Source organism: Macaca nemestrina, chromosome 14 (assembly GCF_043159975.1).
Source record: "Macaca nemestrina isolate mMacNem1 chromosome 14, mMacNem.hap1, whole genome shotgun sequence".
NCBI classification, from domain to species: domain Eukaryota; kingdom Metazoa; phylum Chordata; class Mammalia; order Primates; family Cercopithecidae; genus Macaca; species Macaca nemestrina.
This window is the reverse complement of record NC_092138.1, coordinates 12,348,274-12,373,740: the sequence shown is the minus strand read 5'-3', so window position 1 is coordinate 12,373,740 and position 25,467 is coordinate 12,348,274. Positions and strand designations below refer to the sequence as shown.

Below are 25,467 nucleotides of genomic sequence, written 5' to 3'. Positions count from 1 at the left end.
ATATATTTCTTAAAGTAAAAATCAAATACCAGGTGCTGGGTCAAACACCGGGTGCAATTTGTTTTAGCACACATTGCCAAATTATTTTCTCCAAGTTTGTAATAATTACTACACCTCCAACAGTATATGAGAGTACCCTCTCCCTGTGCCTTCAACAGCACCAGATGTCATTCTAATTTCTGTCAATCTGACTAGTGAAAGATATCTTGGTTGTTTTCATTAGCAGTTCCTGAACTGTAAGGGAGTAAAGAAAATTTCTGTACATTTCTTGGTTGTTTGCATTTCTTTTTTCAACTACAAATTCCAAACTTTTTCTCCCAAATGGGTAGCTAACTGGATTATCCTATAAAGGTTGGGACAATCTTTCACTACCAACTTATACTGTGTTGGTTGGCTAATTCTAGGCACCATAAACAGAGTCACGAGATTACACACCCCAAGGGACAGTATTCAGGAGTCAGACTCCAGTGGTGGCTGAAAAGGTGGGAAGAGGGTCATTCTCTGACAGAGGTATGGTTAGGAGTATTTTCAGTGGTAATGCTGGAGTAGGGGTTTCTAGGTTGTGACACAAAGGAGAGTCTACAGTGGTAGGAGCAATGGACAAAAGTGTTTATCTATAGGTCTGAAGGATTCATTTTCTTTTGTTTTTGTTGGGTTTTTTGTTTGGTTTTTTTGAGAAGGAGGTATTTCACATGACAATGTAGTGAATATACCTGGCACATTTAATTTTACACTGATACAATGAACATCCTTGTTCATTAGTTGCCTTAGTTAATAAGTACAATATTTCCAGAGCCTGGAATCCAATACAGTGGCTTTCTTAATTCAAAGGTACAAGTATTTTAAATTACGTGAGAAACAATGGGGTGGTGTCAACTATCCCCCAAATGCATGGGCTACATGGGAGGAAGTGATCAAAATATATATAAGTGTCTATGAACAAGAAGAAGGGTTAATAGATACCGAGCCCTTGAAACAGTAAATGCCTGCCAAACATCTTACATGGATGACCTAAGCCTCCAGAATAATTAAGTTTTTAAAAATTAAATAAAGATTATAATTATTGAACCTTAATTCTAACAGAAATACCTTTTATGTGCACTGTTAAATATTAAAGTAGCTGCTGGTTTTCTCTTATTTAAATCATGCACAGTTTTTAGTCTTACCAAAGTCCTTTTTACTATCTATTAAGATAATTACATGGATTTTATTTGACCTGTTCAGATAATGTTATACTGACACATTTCCTGATATTAAACCATCTTGCATTACTGAAATGTGTTCTTTTTATTTTTTATTTTTTATTTTAGATGGAGTCTTGCTCTGTCGCCCAGGCTGGAATGCAGTGGGGCGATCTTGGCTCACTGCAAGCTCCGCCTTCCGGGTTCACACCATTCTCCTGCCTCAGCCTCCCGAGTAGCTGGGACTACAGGCGCCCGTCACCATGCCTGGCTAATTTTTTCTATTTTTTAGTAGAGATGGGGTTTCACAGTGTTAGTCAGGATGGTCTCAATCTCCTGACCTCATGATCCACCCACCTCGGCCCCCCAAAGTGCTGAGATTACAGGCTTGAGCCACCGCGCCCAGCGAAATGTGTTCTTTAACAATGATATTCATATTTCCATGTATAGACTTAATTCCCTAATGTTTTATTTGAGCCTTTTCACATTATGTTCCTAAGTACAAAGTCAATACTATTTGTGTACTCCGTCAGGTTTTTGAAATCCATTTAGTACTATTACCATCATAAAATATAAAAATAATGTCTAATTACAGAGGATGTTTATAGAACATTTTAAACATTCTTTTTATATGCTTCTCATGTAAATCTCATGACAATCCCATGATATTTGTGACCTCTACTTCAGAGATGGTATAGCTACTATACATCCTAGAAATTCAATAACTTCGCTAAGGTACCCAACCACTAAATGGTAGAGCTTGAATTTCAAAGTGAGGAGCACAAAATAACCAATATTCTATGCTACTTGATATCTGTTTGCCAAAAATCTATATCAAGTAGCACTGGAATTCGGTACTGTCTGTAAATTGGAGGGTGGCAATCATATACAAGTAAAATTGTAATCATTATTAGAAACAATGCTTTGAAGATCAATTTCCTCCAGAGTTATTCAGTTTTCCATTCTTGAGTCAATTTGAGAAAGTTTGATTCTTTTTTTTTTTTTTTTTGAGACGGAGTCTCGCTCTGTCACCCAGGCTGGTCTCAGTTTACTGCTGAGACCTCCGCCTCCCAGGTTCCAGCGTTTCTCCTGCCTCAGTCTCCCGAGTAGCTGGGACTGTAAGCGCATGCCACCACACCCAGCTACTTTTTGTATTTTTCAGTACAGATGGGGTTTCACCACATTGGCCAGGCTGGTCTCGAACTACTGACTTCGTGATCTGCCCACCTCGGCCTCCCAAAGTGCTGGGATTACAGGTGTGAGCCACGGGGTCCAGCCTGAAAGTTCAATTTTTGTGGAAAATCAACCATTCATTAGAAGTTTGAACATTTTTAGCATCCACTTTTAAAGAATTAAAATAACATTTCAAAAACAAAGAAGAGATCAATGTTTACCTTGACTCTGAGCCAGATGAAGAATTTTTGATGTAACATATCGGGCAGTGTCTGATTCTGAAGGTTCAGCATTGATCTTCTCCAGCTGAGCCAGGAGTCCCACGATCCTAGAATTATTGGTAAGGCTAAAAAGAATATAGGGTGTTAGGGCACATTCTAAATCAATGATGTAAATTCAATACTATAATGATCACTGTTTAAAAAATAATTCTATTCTTTTAAAAACAGTAAGCATTTACACGTTGCACTTCCTTACTCTGTTCTATACTTTAATATTGTTAAAATTCTACTGACTTAAGTGAGAAACACATTCTATTTCAGAAAATCACAAATCACAAATATCCCTTCAACCCTGTTCAGTAACCTTACATCACACCTGGAAAGTTCACCTTTCCACTCTCAAAGACTTTTTACACTTATTCTGCTCTCCTCAAAACTCTGATAATCCTTCTTCCCATCCCACTCCATTCTCAATTAGTGCCCTGCTTCATAACTGGTATAAATCTAGCAAGAATACACTCACTTTCCTGTCACCAAATCCTTAAGCCTACCTATCCTCCACCTATGTTCTTTCTTCCCTGTTTCTATTTATCACACAAATATTTGTACATAGGCCGGGTGCCGTGGCTCACACCTGTAATCCCAGCACTTTGGGAGGCCGAGACGGGTGGATCACTTGAGGTCAGTTCGAGACCAGCCTGGCCAACATGGTGAAACCCCATCTCTACTAAAAATACAAAAAAATTAGCCAGGCGTGTGGCACATGCCTGTCATCCCAGTTACTTGGGAGGCTGAGACTGGAGAATTGCTTGAATCCAAGAGGCGGAGGTTGCAGTGAGCTGAGATTGTGCCATTGCACTCCAGCCTGGACGACAGAGCAAGACTTCATCTCAAAAAAAAAAAAAAAAAAAAAAAACTGTACATATGGTACTGATCTTGGTATTGTCAATATAGTGTAAACAAAACAAGCAAAAATTCCTACCCCGCATACAGTGTACATTCTTATGGTGAGAAACAAGTCAAATAAGTAAATATGTACATTTTATATGTCAGGTGATGGGAAGTACTATGGAGAAAAAGCACATTGGGGGAATAAAAAGTGCAGGGAGAGAGAGACAGTTTTAGACAGCATGGTCAGAGAAGACCACTGAAAAAGTACCATTTAAGAAAAGGCCTGAAAGAAGTGAGTGAGTAAGCCATGCAGATACCGGCAAAAGGAGCTGTCCAGAAAAACGGAGGCGCGAGCTCCAGGATCCCCAGGCAGGAGCAAACCTGCTAAGTTCTATGAACAATGAGGTGGCCAGTGCGGCTGGAGGAGACAGTAAGGAACAAGGTCAGAGCTGGGGGTAGGCATGGGAGAGAACAGAGAAAAATAGCAGATTGCTTAGAGGCTTGTAGGCCATTTTAAGGGCTTTGGCTTGTACAATGAGTGAGATGGGAAATTTCTGAGCAGAAGAGTTACATGTTCTCACTTTTAACGGGCTCTATTTGGCTGGTACATTGAGATTCAAAGAACAATCCACTCATACACTTGCTCCCAGTCCCTTTCATTCTCAAAGTACTTGCTTTGTCTTTCAATTATACTTTCTCTGATCCCTCATCTATCTTTCCCCTTCAATTAATCAGATTTGTAGGTACACAAGTATGATCTAGGAGCTCCTACCAGCGGTTTCTCTGATATTCCTCCAAAGAGAAGTATGTACTGCTCTCTCCGTTTCCCCACATACTGTTCACTTTTCAAACCACCAGGTTGCCTTCTGAACTCTTGAGATCTCCCAAAGCCTCCTGTGGTCACTTCTAATCCCAACATATTCACATCTCTGCACCACACAAACCAGTTATCTCCTCTTTTCTTAACACACTTTCTTCTTTGGGATTCAATGACTCTATACTCGCCTGATTTTCCTCCTCTTGCCCCTTCTTTGAGATCCCCTCTGACACACCTCTAGACACTGACGTCTCCCCCAGCAGCTCTGTCCCAGGCCACTTCTCTTTACTCACTACACTTTTGCCTTGAGTGATCCCATCTAATCCCACAGCTCTAATTATTATCTGTATGCTGCTTGGCTCCTACGTTCAACAGCAGCCTCAACCTATGATAGCTTCACCAACCTAACGAGCCCAATGTAAAACTTCTGTTCCTCCTCTCAACCTACTCCTCCTCCAATCCTAACCTTCTCAAATTCACATGAATTCAGTTGCTCAACATAAATATCTAGACTCCCTTTTCCACACTGCAACGTAATACAAGCACTATCTCTAAAACACCTCAAATCCATTCACTTCTCTCCATTTCTACTATTACTACCCACATTCAAGCAATCATCATCTCTCACAATCTTGTGACTAGTCTGCTTACCTTCTTGTGCCCAATAATCCATTTCCACACAGTAATTTTTTTAACTTTTTATTTTGAAGTAATTATAGATTCACAGGAAGTTGCAAAAATAGTAGACTGGTCCTTTGTAACCTTCACTCAGTTTCCCCAATGGTTACATATCACATAACTATAGGACAATATCAAAACCAGGAAAACTGACACAGTTGCTTTCCTGTGAGGGCCTCATGGGCAGCCTGTACTGGCCCTTGGGTGCTCAGGAGCCCCTTGTTTTATCTGATTCTTAAATGTTTGTTACCACAGAAAATAAAACAGAGATACAAAAAAAAAAAAAAAAAAAAAAACACTAAGGGTACCTGAAACCCTTTCAGAAAATGTGCAAGGCCAAAGACAATTTTCATTAAAATACTAACATATTATTTACCTTTGACATTGTGTTGACATTTGCACCGATGGTCCAAAGGCAATGATGGGTAAAGAGTTGGCATTGCAGCAAAATGAAGGCAGTGACACCAAACTGTTCTAATAGTGCATTTTTCACTGACCAAAGTTTTCACTGACTATTTTCACAAATTCACCATGAATTTGTAGTTTAAAGAGAATGCCAGCTTCACCCATGAGTGTACATCATCTTAATATTCTGTGTGCATAAAAACATTTCTGCTGCATATTGAAATATGACGGTTATCTTGGAAGAAAATACATGCAACTGTCTCAATGACAAGCTAAACCAGCCACTTTTTTCCACAGAACATCATTTTTACTTCAAAAACACGATGGACAAACAATGATTATTCAGACTGGGATATTTTGCCAGACATTTTCTTTTTCTTTTTTTTTTTTTTTTTTTTTTTGAGACAGAGTCTCACTCTGTCACCCAGGTTAGAGTGCAGTAGTGCAATCTCGGCTCACTGAAACCTCCGCCTCCCAAGTTCAAGCGATTCTCCTGCCTCAGCCTCCCGAGTAGCTGGGATTACAGGCATGAGCCATTACACCCAGCTAATTTTTGTATTTTTAGTAGAGAAGGGGTTTCACCACGTTTGCCAGGCTGGTCTCCAACTTGTGACCTCAAGTGATCCACCCACCTTGGCCTCCCAAAGTGCTGGGATTACAAGCATGAGCCACCATGCCTGGCCTTTGCCATTTTCTTTTCATGGAGATAAGCAAAGTGAGCCTGTCACTTCAAAGGAAACAACTAATAGATTTGTTGCTGATGATAAAATTTGAGCTTTCAAGCAAAAATTGGAATTTTGGAAAACACTGATCTACCATAATGACCTTGACAGTGTCTCAATATTTAAAGAATTTTCTCATAAAATCAATGGTGATATTAACAAATATAATTTTTTAATATTGTGTAAAAAAATGTGTCAACCCAGTTCGGCACAGTGGCTCATGCCTGTAATTCCAACACTTTTGGGAGGCCGAGGTAGGCAGATCGCTGGAGGTCAAGAGTTCGAGACCACCCTGGTCAACACAGTGAAACCCTGTCTCTACTAAAAATACCAAACTTAGCCAGGCGTGGAGGCACACATTTGTAATCCCAGCTACTTGGGAGGCTGAGGCAGGAGAATCGCTTGAACTCAGGAGATGTAGGCTACAGTGAGCTGAGATTGTGCCACTGGACTCCAGCCTGGGTGATAGAGCAAGACTCCGTCTCAAAAAAAAAAAAAAAAAAAAAAAGTATCAATCAACATTTACGAGATTTGCATAACTAAATCAGTACCGAAAATGACCAATGCATGGTGTTACAAAATCAGACATGGGTAAAAGAACTATTTTAAGTGCAAGATAGACCAACGGATTTTAATGTAACAGAGTACAAAAGTTCACTAATATGGTTTCAGATTCCACATCGTAACTAACATTTCAGACACTACCACTTACCAAGTTTTAGTGTAATATCAAGGAATATCAATTTCAATTTGAATTTCAAATAATATGGCTTTATTTCCAAAGCACATTTTCATTTAAAACTGTTTGTTCTGCATTTTAACTATTATTTTTGCTTTGATCACATTTTTACTGCTTTTCTCCAAATAGTTAACACACAATTTTATTTTTCTCCACCATAAATCGAAGGACAACAATCTAAAAAGGCCACAAAAGTACTCCTTCCTTTACTATATATTTCTGTGTGAACCCAGACATGTTTCTTCGTATCCTTCAACAATACAATACACACAAAAAATATGTACATGTATATATATTTACATATAACATGTAAACTCAGAAGCAGATAAGAGAATCTGTTTTCTATTAAGTCATACATTAATAAGGTCTGCAAAAATGTAATAAAATATGCCACTCTTCTTACCAAATCTATTTTGTTTAGGAAACCACAGTTATTTTTAATGCAAAAACATTATATGTTATGCAATGGGTTTATTATTTTTAAATGAATTGATAAATATTTGTAATATGATAAATTATGGGTTTTAATTTGTTATATGATAACTATCAACAGATAAAATAATCCGCATGAACAAAAGTTTTTTGGAGTATCATTAATTTATAATAGAAAAAGGGTCTAAAGCCAAAAAGTTTGAGAACTGCTCTCTTAGGCTTATCTTGTACATTCAGCGATCCTGATCTGGTTCTTTTTGGTGAGAAACGGTATACAAGTCACCACAATCTGTGTACTAGAGAGCAAACACACCTTCTTAAAAATTTCTGTAACCCAGATTTGAGAGAAATTCGCATTCACAGAAACCAACATTGTAAAATTTAATAACTGACCATTTTGTTTTTCATTATTTTTCTTTTAAAAGATCATGTTATTTTTTTCAGCAGTTAATAAAACGTCTATTTAAAAAAATTCAACATAAAAGAATTCACAAACTTACAAAACACACTGATTAGAATACAGGTCCTAAAATTAAGAGCTTGCTTTGCCAGTAACCCTGACCAGTTAAAATTAATTACACCAATTAAAATAAATTTACCACTATAAAAAAAACGACTTGCATCTTAGTGATTCCTCTGTGAAAATCATGCTTTTCCAAATGATGGATAAATTTTTTAAAGGCAAATAAATGGAAATAAACAGTTAAATCAATTTATTTTTATTTTTATCTACGGAAGGAAAGTGGAACAAAATTATATTCTAAGCTACTTCCCAACTCAGTTCTAAAATTTGTAAGACTGTTGGTTGACACTAACGTTGAGAGTCAGAGGGTGAACACCAGAGGGCAGCTCTGCCATTTGACTACATTTTGGGTTTAGAAAATCTGAGGGTGGTGGGATGCAAATGAAAGAAAGCTACTAATGAGCAATTTAAGATACTACACTGCAAAGCAGAAGAATGTTAAATAAAGACACTTAGCGGGGGAAATGTATCTTCCCCACCTAACCCTTTCTTTTTTTTTTTTTTTTTTTTTTTGAGACTGACTCTGGCTCTGTCGCCCAGACTGGAGCGCCGCGGCGCGATCTCTGCTCACTGCAAGCTCCGCCTTCCGGATTCACGCCATTCTCCTGCCTCAGCCTCCTGAGTAGCTGGGACTACAGGCGCCCGCAACCACGCCCAGCTCATTTCTTTGTATTCTTAGTAGAGATGGGGTTTCACCGTGTTAGCCAGGATGGTCTTGATCTCCTGACCTCCTGGATCCCCCACCTCGGTCTCCCAAAGTGCTGGGATTACACACCTAACCCTATTTTTAGATGCATCAAAGTAAGGCTGAGACCAACTTTGGGAGGTTCCATTTGTAATTGTTAATGTTATGTATGTAACAGTGAGAAAATTATGGAATTGAAAAAATGATCAATGTGAAACACATCAAATCAAGTTAACTTCAAATGCATATTTTTTAAAATAATTTCATTTATTTATTTTTAAGAGACAGGGTCTCACTATATGCTGCCCAGGATGGTCAAACTTCTGGGCTGAAGCAATCCTCCCACATCAGCCTCCCAAAGAGTTGAAACCATAGGCACATGCCACCACACCCAGCCCAAATAAATATTTTAAGGACATTATCACTCAAGTACTTGCTTCATTGTATTGGTCTCATGCTGCTTTTGATTCTTTGAGTTTATATTCAATCTTGGAGCTATTTTCCTAAAAATATGAATTTTCTTGAATATTGCAAAAGTCTTAATGATAAGCAGATATTGTCTCTGCAACAAATAATTTCTTAAGTAAGGGCAAGGGATATAAAACCTATATTCACATTATAAATAAATTGCACTACCTTTTTCACCTTACAATGTAAATCAAATGCAGGTAATAAAGACTTCCTCATAAATACAGTTTTAAAAAAGCAGCAAAAAAAAAAACCCATAAAAATATACAAAACTTTTAGAATTACGCAGGATGCATGGTAGTAAAACAATTTCAAACAATATGGCTTTATTTTCAAAATGCACCTTATCTTTCAGAAATTTCTGCTCAATTATAACTATTACTCTGGCTTTAATCACATTTTTACGTTTCTCTCCAAATATTAAACACATAACTTTGTTTTCCTCTACTTTATGTGGAATAGATTTTTTTTTACCATAATACAAATTAAAACTGAACAAATGTTAAAGTACTCATTCATCATTAAATCACTTAAAATAATAAATCGGTTACATAACATTTTTATAAATGGTATCTGTATTTTACCAAAAAAGAAAAAATTTAGAGAGAAGAGCGGCAGTGTTTTACATTACTACAAATCTCTTTTAATGTCTGGCTCAGTAGAAGACACAGTCTCATACCTACTTCTGCATTCAATCTGTTACAGTATCACACATCATGAGGCCTCTGGAAAACAGCATTATACTCATGAGAAAATGAGCGCGAATAAAGCAAATCATCTCTCAGTACTACTATTAAAACGGTTGTGACCGCATTCCTCTAAGGTCCACAGCTAACACCTTGAGAACTTCTGGGCTAGGTTATACTGCCAAAACGAACAACTCCACAATCCCCTTGGCTTATTCAACACAACGAAAGTGTAATTCCTGCTCACATCACACGTATAGCGCAAGTCAGCAGGAGACTCATTCAACGACGTAGGCTGCCAGAGATGTTTTCATATTCGCAAAACCAAGAGGGAAAAAAAAAGAGAGAAAGATGTGGCAAATAGTGCACTAGCTCTTAAAGCTCTCACCTGGAAATGACAAATATCACTTCGGTTCGTTTCACTGGCTAAAGCAAGTCACACAGCCACAGATTAACCTCAAAAACAATACAATACAACCCTGCCAGGTGCCCAAAAGGAGAACTAAAATATATGTGACCAGCCCTTGTGACTACCACACTAGGCATAGCCGTGTATCCAAGTCCTGGCAAGTGACATATAGGCAGATAAGATGTAAGCCACTTTGCAAGTTTTGCTTTTAAGAATAAGATGTGCATCCTTTCTGCATTCCCACTGGCTATGATAGAGTGAGACCAAGAGAAAACACCTGGGACCCAGAGACAGAAGTCACATAATCAGGAAAAGCAGAGCCATTCTGCCACCCTTGAACAACCACCTCTAGGTTAATAAAATAGAAATAAGCTTGACTATTTAGCCATTGTATTCTTGTATTCTGAGGTATCTATTACATCAGCTTAGCCTATATGTAAACTAATACATTGCTATATATATTAAGCACACTATATTTTTTTTTTCTTTTTTGAGACAAGGTCTTGTTCTGTCGCCCAGGCTGGAGTTCAGTGGCACAGTCTCAGCTCACTGCAACCTCTACCTCCCAGGTTCAAGGGATTCTCGTGCCTCGGCCTCCAGGGTAGCTGGGATTACAGGCATGTGCCACCATGCCAAGTTAAGTTTTGTATTAGAGATGGGGTTTTACCATGTTGGCCAGGCTCGTCTTGAACTCCTGGCCTCAAGTGATCCACCCGCCTTGGCCTCCCAAAGTGCTGGGATTACAGGCACAAGCCACCACGCGTGGCTTGTTTTTTGTTTTTTGTTTTTTGTTTTGAGATGGAGTCTTGCTCTGTCACCCAGGCTGGAGGACAGTGGTGCGATCTCGGCTCACTGCAACCTCCGCCTCCCTGGTTCAAGAGATTCTCCTGCCTCAGCCTCCCGAGTAGCTGGGATTACAGGCGCCCACCACTATGCCCAGCTAATTTTTGTATTTTTAGTAGAGACAGGGTTTCACCATGTTAGCCAGGCTGGTCTTAAACTCCTGACCTCAGGTAATTCACCCACCTCGGCCTCCCAAAGTGCTGGGATTACAGGCATGAGCCACTGCGTCCAGCCAACTTTTTATCTGAACCAAAATATATGTTTATAAAGAATTACATCAATTGCTATATTGTAGGGGTGATCAAACAGTCCACATCAGGAACACCATGAACACAACACAATGTAAAAACACCGTAACACAGGACAAAAACAGACTCTGACAGATTGCTTTATAAATAGGGAAAACAACCTCTCCAAGTCCCCATAACCACTATTCCACTCTCTACTTCTACGCGATCAACTTACATATACTACCTTTTACCTGTCTTTACCAATAGGTCAATTAGGAAAGGAAAAAATGTGAATTCCTTTACAGGAACTGCTTCACCTGTTTCCAAAGGTTAGCGTCTGCTTTCATGACTGTATTCCAGATATTCTCAAATGTCTGTTTTTATTTCCTCTTTGACTCGGGTTGTTCAAGAGAGTTTTAAATTCAAGGTGAACAGGCTTTGTTGTTAGAAGCAGCCTGATTCTTTTTGCCCCATATAATTTTATCTGTTTACCTAGCTACCCAAAAGACTACCTTTAAGGTCCAAAACTTCTCTAGAATATGTTCTGCTATCTAGCATATGTCCTACTCTGCGCAGTTTTCTCTGACACAGCCTGTGTGTTTTAAGTCATCATTCTTCCTTCTCCCTCCCAGCACTCAACCAGAAGTTTTCTTGATACATTTCTAAAAACATAACTTTTAAATAACACATTCTATTCCACTGTTTCCGTTCCTTCCTTGGAAATTACAGTTACAAGTATACTGGACTTCTTTTGCCAGTCTTCCACATCTAACCTTTTATCTCTAATCCCTTTAATCATTTTGTTGACATCTATTAAATTGTGTTCACTTTTTCCATTACTATTCTTCGTGTGTTTTACTGTGCTTTTATAGCATCTATCTACTTTCGTACTGCTGCTAATTTAATTGTCCTTTCTGTGATATTTTCTCTTCTGTTTTAAGTATTGCCAGTTCACATTTCATCTCTTCCTGCTGACTCACAATATCCTCTCTCAATGTATCTGTTTCTGTTTTATGATCTTCACAGAGGTTACTGCATCATCAGTTTTGTTATTTTTTAATTTGTAGTGAAATATTTCATAAGAATTTTCACCTGCTTCCTAAAAATGTTATTTCTGGTAACAACTCTCTGTTTCTCCCTTTTTTTTTTTTTTTTAAACAGTACCTTTTAATTACTCATGGAATGAGCTGAATTTTCCTTGATCGGTAACTTGTGTAAGTTCCTATAAAAAGATGGGAGGTGAAGGAAGACCAGGGTAGCATTTCAAATTAATTAGGTCTCACAGTTGAATGGCTCTCTCCTTCGCTGCCACAGAGACAGACTGCTTTGGGTACATGCTGTTGGTTTACATAATTGTTGAATAGCCTGTCTGATCTGCTTCTCTGAACCAGTCCCATCCATGAAATACTGTTCTCCCATCTCTGCACAACCCAGATACAGTGAGTTGTCAAATTGCTGCAAAACAATTTAGGGTCCACCCTAAGCCTTCAACAAGTATATTTTTGCTGGAGCTTTCTGAGATCTGCTATTCTGAGCCCTCTGGTCCCTACATGTACTTATCTTCACTTCCTCCCAAGTGGCTTCTGCCCAATGTCCCAGTTGCATTTGGCAGCCTTTACATGTATTGCTGAGTCTGCAGCTAATGTTTCCTAATCTTGCCAAAAACTGAATTTTCAAAGAATCAGGCTGTTTAGTCCTCCTAGTTTTCTGAGTATTTTAAATAATTTCCAGGAAAAGATGGGGAAGATAGAATTATTCAATGATATTCAAACTGGAAGTTTAGATATACAATTCTTAAAGGCCTCCTGGCTCTTGTGAAGTGAATGGATTACATAAAGGAATCAAGAGTAGAGGCAGAGAAGGAGACTATTACAGTGGTCTTAGAAAGGGATGATAAAAGCCTAGTCAAGGTAGCAACAATGGGCATGGAGAAGTACATAGACAAGTGATTTACTTTTAGTGACAGATACAAAACATAGTATTCATGATAGCCTGGATGATGAGTCCTAAACGAAAAGATTGTCAAGGATGACTCCTAGATTTACGGCTTACACTTGTGCATGGTTAGAATGTCATTTCACCGAGTCAAGAGTAACACTAGAGGATGAAAAGATCTGCAGAGGCTCAATTTGGGGGAACACATTATGTGGGAGACAACTATTAAACTCCCAGGTGGCAATACTTAACAGGCATGGAGATACAGAGGGACTGGTCTCCACTATAGATGACATCTAAATCAACAGGACTCAAATAAGATTGTCTAAGGACACTGTATAGGTTAAAAGGACAAAAAGTTTAGGATGAGTCCTGAGGACTATTTAGAGGTCCTACAGAGTAAAAAGTCCCATAAGTAGGTTAAGAAGCAGTGGCGAATGAAGTGGGAAGAAAAACAAGAGACAATGGTACCACGGAAACCAACTGAAATACGTTTCAAATAGGAGGGACAACATCTAAAAGAAATGTCAATTTCTGATTAGAAGTTAAATAAGACAGAAGCAAAAATAAAATAAAACAAATCCACTAACTTACCACCTGAAAACTAAAGGTGGCCTTGGGCTTCCATATCCTACCAATATGGAAAGACAGGAAATAAATGAGGTAAACCAAGTACTTGCCCCAGCTTACAGCCTTGACAGTTTCAGGCAATGTAAGAAGGCAGAACCCAGACAGCCCAACAGACTTCTTTAGTTAAGGAGGTAACGCTAAGAGGCCAGGAAAACCATCGTGGCTAGAATTCCAAAGAGAGACGACCAGAGGAGAGACAGCTGCACAGAAAAAACTCCAGAGACCTGCAGAAAGCCTCCCTCAAATATACAGCTGAATATAGATCAGTGCAGGAGTGTGAGGAAACTACCCAAGACTAGGAAAAAAAATCATCAGAAAGGATTCAAAGTAATACTGCTAGGTGATCACAGGACAGGGAATTGTGTCTGTTTCCACCAATCAAAATTTTAAAATCTCATGATTAGCAGAGCACTGGATAGAGTACACACAGGGGTCTAACCTCAGTAGTAAGGAATAATTTAGTCAGATGGACTGAGAATAGCTCCAGTCCCATCTAACAAACATTAAAACAAAGACTCAAAAGATTCACACTTTTTTGAAGTAACTTAACTGCATCCCAGAATAAGGCTCAAGAATATTTAAAGAATACAAAAATGTCCAGGACAGCAGAAGGTAAAATTCACCAATCAAAAGTTACCAGGCATGCACAGAAACAGATAAGTACAATCTATAATGTGAACAATCAAAATGAACAAAGAATAGATACAAACATTATAATAAGAATATCAAAATAAGTGTTGTAACTATATTACATGTGTGCAAAACTAGTCACTTAAAAAATATTAAAAAGACCCAAATCAGACTACAATGTCTGAAATGAAATATACTTTGTATGAGAAAAACAGCAAATTTTATGTGTCAGAAAAAAAGATGAGTGAACTTGAGGATACAGCAATAAAAAGTATCCAAAATAAAAGAGAGAGAAAAAAGAATTAAGAGAAAAAATTTGACAGGGCAGTGATCTGTGGACCGACTTCAAGGAAAGATATATACATTTAACTGAAGTTCCTGAAGAGAGACAGAAAAGAACAGAAATATGTAATAAAATTATGGCCAAAATTTTTCCAGTTTTGATAAGCTACATACCCAAGAAGCTCGATAAACTAAAGGCACAAGAAACATTAAAAAAAAAAAAAAAAAAACTTATATTGAGGGACATCATAATCAAACCTTCCAAAATCAGTGATTTTTAAAAGAAAACGGGAAAAGCAGCCACACAGCAAAAGACAGGTTATACACAGAAGAACAAAGATAAGTATGACAACAGAATTATCTCCAGAAAAAAAGCAAGCAGCCAGGAAGCCAGGAGCAGTGGCTCAGACCTGTAATCCCAGCACTTTGGGAGGCTGAGGCAAGAGGGCAGCTTGAAACCAGTAGTTCCAGACCAGCCTGGGCAACATAGCAAGACCCTATCTCTGTTCTTTAAAAAAGAAAAAAAAGAAGTAGAAAATGAGTGATAAGACAACAATACTATATATTATTTAAATTTCTCTAAAAGATAATTATTTAAACTAAAACGAAGTACTGTGCTGAGTCCATAACATATGTAATAGTAAGCGTAGGACAAACAGCACAAACACTCTGTCGCCCAGGCTGGAGTGCAGAGGCGCGGTCTCGGCTCACTGCAAGCTCCGCCGGGTTCACGCCATTCTCCTGCCTCAGCCTCCCGAGTAGCTGGGACTACAGGTGCCTGCCACCACGCCCGGCTAATTTTTTGTATTTTTAGTAGAGATGGGGTTTCACCATGTTAGCCAGGATGGTCTCTGTCTCCCGACCTCGTGATCCGCCCGCGTCGGCCTCCCAAAGTGCTGGGATTACAGGCGTGAGCCACCGCGCCCAGCCTATGGAAGGTTTTTATCCTATGTAGGAAGTGATGTATCACTAAAAGATGGACTATGATAAGTATACTAGATGTATAGTATAAACCCTATAAAAGTCACTAAAACAAAACGGAGTTCTAGCTAATAAGGAGCTAAGCCAACCAGAAGATGAAATGGAAACAGGAAGAAATACTCATTAATCTAAGAAAAGGAAGAAAAGGAGGAAGAAGAGAATAAGAAATGAAATACATAGAAAATAAATAGGCCAGGCACGATGGCTCACACCTGTAATCCCAGCACTCTGGGAACCAAGGAGGGTGGATCACAAAGTCAGGAGTTCAAGACCAGCCTGGCCAAGATGGCGAAACCCCGTCTCTACTAAAAATACAAAAAATTAGCCAGGCGTCGTGGCAGGCACCTATAATCCCAGCTACTCGGGAAGCTGAGGCAGAGAATTGCTTGAACCCGGTAAGCGGAGGTTGCAGTAAGCCAACATTGCACCACTGCACTCCAGCCTGGGTTACATGGCAAGACTCTGTCTCCAAAAAACAAAAAAGAAAAGAAAAGAAATAGTAAGATGATATTTTTTAACACATTAAATATAGAGGATCCAGGGCCAGGCACTGTGGCTCACGCCTGTAATCCCAGCACTTTGGGAGGCTGAGGCGGGCGGATCACGAGGTGAGGAGATCGAGACCATCCTGGCTAACACAGTGAAACACCGTCTCTACTAAAAATACAAAAAAAATATTAGCTGGGTGTGGTGGCAGGCGCCTGCAATCCCAGCTACTCAAGAGGCTGAGACACGAGAACGGCGTGAACCCGGGAGGCAGAGTTTGCAGTGAGCCAAGATCGCCCCACTACACTCCAGCCTGGGTGACAGAGCAAGACTCTGTCTCAAAAATAAATAAATAAATAAATAAATAGGATCTAAAATCCTCAATTAAAAGACAGAGAAGGGTAGACTGTATATTAAAAAAAAAAAAAAAGCAGACACATACACCTTGCCTACAAGAAATGCACTTTAAATATAAAGATAGAAATAGGCTAAAAGTAAAAGAACAGAAAAAATACATCATGCTAATAACTAACCAAGTCAACTATGGAACTAATGTCAGTAAAAACCTTTAGAAACCCCTCAAATATTTGGAAAGTAAATAACAAGCTTCTAAATAACCCATGGATCGAAGAAAAATCAAAAGGGAAATCAGAAGTTATTTCGAACTGAATGAAAATACAGTATATCAGAATTAGCAGGATATCACCAAAACAGTATTTAGGGGGAAATTTACAGTAATAAATGTCCACAGTAGAACAGAAATGTCTAAAATCAATGACCTTAGCTTTCAATGTAAAAAATAAGAAAAAAAGAGCACATGAAACTCAAAAGTAAGCACAAGTCAGGAAATAATAAAAATTAAAATAGAAATCAAAGAAACATGCAAAACCATAGGAAAATCAACGAAACCAAAAGCTTCTTCTTTGAGAATATCAGTAGAACTGATAAACTTCCAACCAGGCTGATCAAGAAAAAAGACAAAACACTAATTCCCAATATTAGGAATGGAAAAGTAACATCACTATAAATGCTAGGCAGTAAAAAGATAAAAAAATACTTCAACAACTTTATGCCTACTAAATTGGACAACATAGAAGAAATGAACAAATTCCTTGAAAGACATTAGCTTCCTAATACTTTCATATGAAAGTATTTGTTTCCTACTACTGCTGTAACCAATTACCACTAACCTCACTGCTTAAAAACAACATGCACTTATTATTGTATTACAGGCTAGAGATCAAAAATCCAAAACCAGTTTCACTGGGCTAAAACCAAGGTGTAAGAAGAAATGGTTTGTAACATGTTCTCACTCATAAGTGGGAGTTGAACAATAAGAACACATGGATACAAGGAGGGAAACATCACACACTGGGGCCTGTTGGGGTGTGGGGGGGTAGGGGTGGGATAACATTAGGAGAAATACCTAATGTAGGTGATGAGTTGATGGGTGCAGCAAACCACCATGGCACATGTATACTTATGTAACAAAACTGCACGTTCTACACATGTAATGCAAAACTCAAAGTATAATTTTAAAAAAATAATAATTTTTTAAAAAGAAGAAGAAGAAATGGTTTTTCTAGAGGCTGTAAGGGAGAATCCATTTCCTTGCCTTTTCTAGTTTCTAGAGATCACCTGTATTCCTTGGCTCATGGCCTCTTTTTTACATCACCCTAATCTTTTGCTTCCATCCTCACATCTCCTACTACTGACTCTGATCCTCTTGCCTTCCCCTTAATAAAGACCCTTATGATTACACTGGGCCCACACAGATAATCTAGGATCATCTCTCCATATCAAGAAGCCCAATTTATTTATATCTACAAAGTCCCTTTTATCAAGTAATGTAACACATTCACTGGATCCAGGGATTAAGGCATGGACATCTCCTAAGGGACCATTATTCAGACTATCATAGACACAAATTACCAAAACTCACTCAATAAGAAATAGAAAAACCTTAATAGTGCTATCTCTATCTATTAAAGAAAGTGAATTTATACTTTATTGTTTGTTTGTTTGTTTTTTGAGACAGAGTCTCACTCTGTCGCAGAAGCTGGAGCGCAGTGGCACTGTGTCGGCTCACTGCAACTTCCGTCTCCTGGGTTCAAATAATTCTCCCGACTCAGCCTCTCAAGTAGCTGGGATTACAGGCATCCACCACCACGCCTGGCTAGTTTTTATACTTTTAGTAGAGACGGGGTTTTACCATGTTGGCCAGGCTGGTCTTGAACTCCTGACCTCAGGTGATCTGCCCGCCTCAGCCTCCCAAAGTGCTGGGATTACAGGCATGAGCCACCGTGCCCGGCCATGAATTTATACTTTAAAAACTTGCCACAAAGAAAATTCCAAGTCAAGGTGCCTTAACTGATGAATATTACCAAACATACAAAGAAATAATACCAATTATATACAAACTCTTCCAAAAAAACTGAAAAGGAGGAAATGCTTCCTGATTCCAAAATTCTGTGGCTAGTACCTAATACCAAAACCAGATAAAAACATTACAAGAAAAGGAAAAAGCAGCCCAATATGCTTCATGAACATAGATGCAGAAGTTCTAAACAACACTTTAGCAAATCAAATTCAATAATATATGAAAAGGATAATAACAATATATCATGATGAAGTAAGATCAATCACAGGAATGCAAGGTTGGTTTAATATTTGAATATCATTCAATATAATTCACCTATTAATAATCTAAAAGAAAAACCTTGTAGCCATCTCAACAGACAGAAGAAGTATTTCACAAAATCAGACATTCATACTGGATAAAAAAATTCTCAGCATACTAGAATATAAGAGAATTTTTTCAACCTGATAAAAAGCATCTACAGAAACTTGGTTAACAAAATGCTTAAAGGTAAAAGAATGCTTTTCTCCAATGATCAGAAAACAAGATAAGGATATGCACTGTCACCATTTTTTTAGTGATACCTACTAAATGAGTTCATCCTCCAATGTCATTCAGCTGTTCAATAAAGGTTATCCAGGGTAAGGACTTCGTCTCTTGGATGTGATAGAAAAATTTAAAGTGAGGTAAAGACATCTCAGGTATCAGCAAGAATGTGTAATAATGGACAACAGATTCTATACTAATAAAAGAGGAGGAGGAAGAGATGAATGAGAGAAAATAAAAGTGAACAGAGTAGAGCTCTGGGTGAGGTAGAACTCTTAGAGAACAGATATTTGAGCAAGTGAGCTAGAAAGATAACAGATTATAGTTGGAGAATGAAAAGAATAAATTAGTATTTTGAAATGAGAGTTTTTCTAATGATAAGATTTAGGGCATGACCACAATGGTAGAGAGTGAAGTGTAGAGAATATTTCTGCTGCTTATATTTCACTAGATGTGCTTCTTTGATTTAAATCGCCACTTACTGCCATCTGCCATGGTCTTTAAATCTGCCAATCTAATCTAACTAATTAGAATATTTGTTTAAATTCAGCAACTCTGAATATTCCACTAACCCTCAAGCTACCCTTGCTTCTTCAAGCCCCTATCACACAATAAACACCTGTTTATGAGTACCTTATTTTCAAATTCTATACACCTCAAAATTTAACACTTCACTACACACTGGTTAAGTCACCATACTGCATTTGTTCAGATATTCTTTATCAGCTTACAGGCTTTGCGTAAAAAGAGAATAGGGCTTTTTTTTTTTTTTAGAACATATTAAACACTCATTTTCTTCAATACACTGTATTGTGTTATATTCATGTTTTTTTTCTACTATCACAGATTTAGTACCAAGCTAGGTACATAAAATTTCTCATAATTGAGAAATAAATCAAAAAGAGGCAAAGGAAAAAAAAAGAAATCAAAGAGTATCTACAGAAGCCTCTAGAGACATGAAAGTACACAAAAGATGACATGAAAGTACACAAAAGATTTTCTGTGAAAATTGGTGAGCTCTCATCAAATTTGAAGAAAAAAATTCAAAACAAAACCTGGAAGTATTATTTCTCCCCGTTTTTCAGACCCTTAGAAGACATTCTTGTAAGTTCTCTGACACAGTCTCAATATGCCATACTATGGGAAGGGAGCTTTGACCCTTTTCTATCTATGTCAGTTTGCCTTATTGCATTCAGCTTTCTTCACACAGCAATATGACAAGTTTTACTAGAAATTATAATTGCCTTTAGACAAAGACTATTTGCAGTGATTCCAAATTAGTTACCCTACAACAAAAACAAAAACAAAACAAAACAAAAAATATCCAATAAAATATACTTCAGGAGAAAAAAATTTTAAATGACCTTAGGAGCCAGAGGCTTTCAAACTAAAAGTAATTTCACATTTTTGTGCACAACGATCTAGTAACTTTAGATAGTTTAGCTAATCAATAGAAATAGCATTATTTGTTTGACCTGATGCAAAAAGTAAGGCATTTTTTAAAAAGATCCTTTTAAAAATACAAATAATGCCTAATTCCTTTCCTATAGAAATTACACAAGTATGTGACTAAAATGAAATTTGGTATGATGTATTACATAGTTAATAACTGCAAAACCTAGCAATTTAAGGAATAAATCTAACCTAAACAGTGTGTATACTATTCATTATAAAACAAATATAAAGCATACCTATGAATGTAAAGTTGTATACACGTAACCATAAGAACATTGCGACAAAGCAGAAACTTTCACTACCAATATTAATACACTGTTAATTATACCGAGCCAAATACCATCTAATCTTCACAGCCTTATGATAATAGCATTATCATTAAAATAACTGTACAGATGAGAAAACTGAGGCTTCACAAAGTTACACATTTTGCTCATGGCTGTATAGCCAAGACAATTTCAAATACAATCAATCAGAATTGTCTTTCAACTGAAAGAAATAAAACCAACATTAAGACAATTTCTTGATATTTAAGAACTTTAACAGAGATGATACAGTGTGCTTTAACTCAGGAATCAGTTAAACTTTTTCCTTTTTCTTTTCTTTTTTTTTTTTTTTTTTTGTTTGAGAGTCTTGCTGTGTTGCCCAGGCTGGAGTGCAGTGGCGAGATCCGGGCTCACTGCAACCTCTGACTCTCGGGTTCAAGCGATACTCTAGCCTCAGCCTCCCAGGTAGCCGGGATTACAGGTGCCCACCTCCACACCCGGCTAATTCTTATATTCTTTATAGAGACAGGGTTTCTCCATGTTGGCCAGACTGGTCTCGAACTCCTGACCTCAGATGACCCACCCGCCTCAGCCTCCCAAAGTGCTGGGATTACAGGCGTGAGCCACCGCACCCGGCCTAAACTTTCCCTGTAAAGGGCCAAGTAGTATATATTTTAGGCACTGTGGGCTATCCAGTCCTGGTCATAACTACTCAAATTTACCATTTTAATGAAAAAGTGGCCACAGACAATATGTAAATGAATTAGCATGGCTGTGTTCCAAAAAACACTTTATTTATAGATGCTGAAATGCAAATTGTATATAATGTTCATGTATCACAAAATACTATTTTCTTTAACCATTTAAAAATGTAAAGACTGGCCTGGCACGGAGGCTCACACCTGTAATCCCAGCACTTTGGGAGGCTGAGGCAGGTGGATCACCCGAGGTTAGGAGTTCGAGACCAGCCTGGAGAACATGGTGAAACCCTGTCTCTACTAAAAGTACAAAAAATTAGTTGGGTGTGGTGTTGGGTGCCTATAACCCCAGCTACTCAGGAGGCTGAGGCAGCAGAATCACTTGAACCCGGGAGGCAAAGGTTGTAGTAAGCTGAGACTGTGCCACTGCACTCTAGCCTGGGCAACAAGAATGAAACTCTGTCTCAAAAAAAAAAAATGTAAAAACCATTCTGAGCTCACAGGCCATACAAAAACAGGAGGTGGTCATAGTTTGCTGACTCCTATTTTAACTGAAAAGTTAAACATTAATAAATATTTTTAATTACATAAATGTACTATCTACTTAAACACAAATAATACTTTGTCAAGTATTGAGTTTCAAATAATTCTGTCATACATTATTTCTGTAACTTATGCATACTGATATTTAGAATTACAGTACCTTTTCTCTGGTATCACTTTTAACTTGCTCATCTTGAGTTATTTCATTTCATAATTGCAGATAATCTAAAAGAAAAATGTTAATGACATTAAAAACTTATAACTCTTTTTTCTATACATTAGATATCACAGAAGCCATACAATGGAAAGTTTTCATTATGGGCAACACAAGATAACACCAGAAACAAAAAGAGAACATTTGAGTTCTATGCACTTCTGCTGGGTCACTTAAGAATGCAATGTATGACTATTAAAATACCTATCATCAGCCAGGAAACTGTTATCAAATACCTAAAATCAGCCAGGAAACTGTTAATAAAATCAATTTTTTTTTTATTGATTTTGATAACAGTTTCTGCTACAAAACACAGAAACTGTAGGTTTCTGCTACAAAAACACAGAAACCTAACATAATGTCATTTGCAACCTAATGTTAAGATCTTTTGAGACAGTTCAAATTATCCTTCCTGTTCTAATACTCTTCCTTAAAATACATAAACCAATCACAGCATCCTGTGATTAGTGTACTTACTGTACACCATTCACACAGTAGTCAAATACTAGTAAATATGTGGTATTTCCATATAAGAATATTTTCAAATTAGTAAAAGCTTCTATGCACATCTTCCCTCAAACAATAGGTTTCATTTTTAGACATCATACATGTTAAAACAACCTTAAATCTCAATTCACACAATTTTCATAAATCTTCAAGTTTATTTTGCAACTATTAACCCAAAAATACTCTAAATATCTTTTAAATACCAATGCTTACTGAAGCAGAATTTTTTGGCATCACTAAAAAGTAGAATAACTACTGTGAATTCAAAAAGTTAATCACAGCTGGGCGTGGTGGCTCCCGCCTGTTATCCCAGCAATGTGGGGGACCAAGGCGGGTGGATCACCTGAGGACAGGAGTTCGAGACCAGCCTGGCCAACATGGTGAAACCCCATCTCTACTAAAACTACAAAAATTATCTGGGTATGGTGGCAGGTGCCTGTAATCCCAGCTACTCAGGAGGCTGAGGCAGGAGAATCACTTGAACCCAGGAGGTGGAGGTTGCAGTGAGCCAAGATCATGCCATTGTACTCCAGCCGGGGCGACAAGAACAAAACTCTATCTCAAAAAAAAAAAAAAAAAAAAACAGTTAATCACATACTTATGAAATATTTAGTAATGTCATATTTAAAGAGACAACACACACACAAAAAGGGTAAACTTCAAATTGTTTAACTTAATACATTTAGAAGATACTCTGATAAAGTAGAAAATATTCTGGATGTTTTTCTTCAATAACAGAACTTTTCAACAAGACATACATAATTTTTTTTTCATTTTCTTAACTAAAAAAAGGAAATATTTAGAATTGTGTACAAAAAATACATCAATTGTTTTTAAAGTCAATGAGAAATTCTAAATTGTAATTTTTTTTTACTCTTTTTTAAGACACACCTACAAAATCAAAGTAACTTTTTTCTATTTCTAAATTAAGTAAAAATCACTATATATCCACAGGGAGAAAAAAATCTTATGTGATTTCAAAAGCACTGTTGCTGCCACAAACAGAAGACACTATGAATACACTAACAGCACATCTCATGAGAAGTTCCCTGTGGATTTTATTAGAGGTGATAGAGTTGAAAAGAATAATGGTGAGCACTATTATCACAGCCAACTCTATTTCAACAGATAAGAAATGATTTGAACTTGCAGTTCACAGTAAAATAAACCACAGGCATTTCTCTCCTCTTCCTCTTGGGACTAGATTACAGTAAAAGTAAAGAAATAAAGTTGGTTCCTCTCAAGTCCTTCTGGCGTTACCAAAGTGAACAGACCCTGAAGGGGGTCCATAGGTGGGAAGTGAAGTCAGTGCCTCAGTTGCCTGTGTTTTGTGCCTTATTCTTTTATCATGCAAAAAAGGAGAATACTGCAGTGAATGAAGTGCATTTTAGCACTGCTTTTTCTACTGTAGTTGGTATTTGAATGAGATGACAATGGAAGAGATGAAGAATGAAGCTGAGGCCATTTCCATGTTTTATATGCCCTTCTATGCAGTCATGTATCCTGTGTCTAATGAGCTAGAAGGAGTAAATCTGCCTGCAGCTCTAGAAGGAGTAAATCTGCCTGCAGCTAGACACCGAGACCATTTTCATTATGGCTGAAAAAGACAATGGTAAAATGTAGCTTCATCATAATCTCACACTGAAGACTTTTTGCATCATTTTTGCTATTATCATTCTAAGAATTACAAGTCAAAAGAATCTATACCTTAATGTGTCATTATATAACATTCCTTAAAATAACTGTAGATATTGGTGTTGTTTCTGGCATTTTAACTTGAAAGTGATATACTGCAAGATAACATTTAAGAATATTTGATGGCAAATATTCAATATATGGTATATATCTGTTAGACATCTCTTGAAAAAATGCATATATATGTGTGCATATATGATCAGAATATCAAGACAACATGGTGTAATGTCTTAAAAAAACTTCTAACAGGAGCTTATTATAGCAGTTTATCAAAAATAAGGGGCCTGGTGCAGTAGCTCACACCTGTAATCCCAGCACTTTGGGAGGCCAAGGCGGGCGACCTGAGGTTGGGAGTTCAAGACCAGCCTAGTCAACATGGTGAAACTCCATCTCTACCAAAAATACAAAAATTAGCTTGGCCTGGTGGTGCAAGCCTGTAATCCCAGCTACTCAGGAGGCTGAGGCAGGAGAATCACTTGAACTGGGAGGCGGAGGTTGCTGTGAGCCAAGATCGCACCATTGCACTCCAGCCTGGGTGACAGAGCGAGACTCTGTCTCAAAAAAAAAAAGAAAAATGAAAATAAAGCAACAAGAATTCTGAAGAAGGGAGAGAGGAAGGAAGGAAGGTTGGTTATGTTTAAGCCTACAGCGACAGAAAAGAAAACTAAGGGGGAAGAAGGAACAGGTATTCTGCTAAGAGGAACCCAGGAAACTAGTAACCTAGCACTCGGAAACAAGGACGACAGAGGAAGACTACAAAACGGGGCTAACTAAAACTTTGGAACTGCAAATAGTAACTTCTTACCTCTTCCATATCTTCCATGCCCTACCACTGTGGAACATGCTCAGCAGTAACAAGCATCTAACCCCTGGCAAATAATCTTCACTAAAGAAACAGACAACTTCAAAGAATTCTGCTTTCTAGGCTTAAGAGTCCCCTGTGAAAAAGGTCAGCTCTCAACCCTATTATCCTAAGGCAGGCCAGTGTATCCCTTACAGTTCACTTTTTATTACCGAAGCCTGAAGCCAGAACACTTCAGAATAAATGAAAAATCTTGCGAAAGCTTGTGCTGATTACAATATGGTGTAATAGAAAGTGCAGGCACCTAGAAGCAGAAGTGTTGCATTTCACCAAGT

The 25,467-nt window shown here is 37.7% G+C and overlaps 1 protein-coding gene across 1 annotated transcript in view; it reads right to left on the bottom strand.

Annotated features, from left to right (window-relative positions):
- The window catches only part of LOC105498760 (ATP/GTP binding carboxypeptidase 1), a 203,351-nt gene that overhangs the window by 153,447 nt on the left and 24,437 nt on the right, over window positions 1–25,467 (bottom strand). The window contains 1 exon segment of the mRNA XM_011771082.3: window positions 2,576–2,700. Within this exon segment, the coding sequence (XP_011769384.1) occupies window positions 2,576–2,700 (125 nt within the window).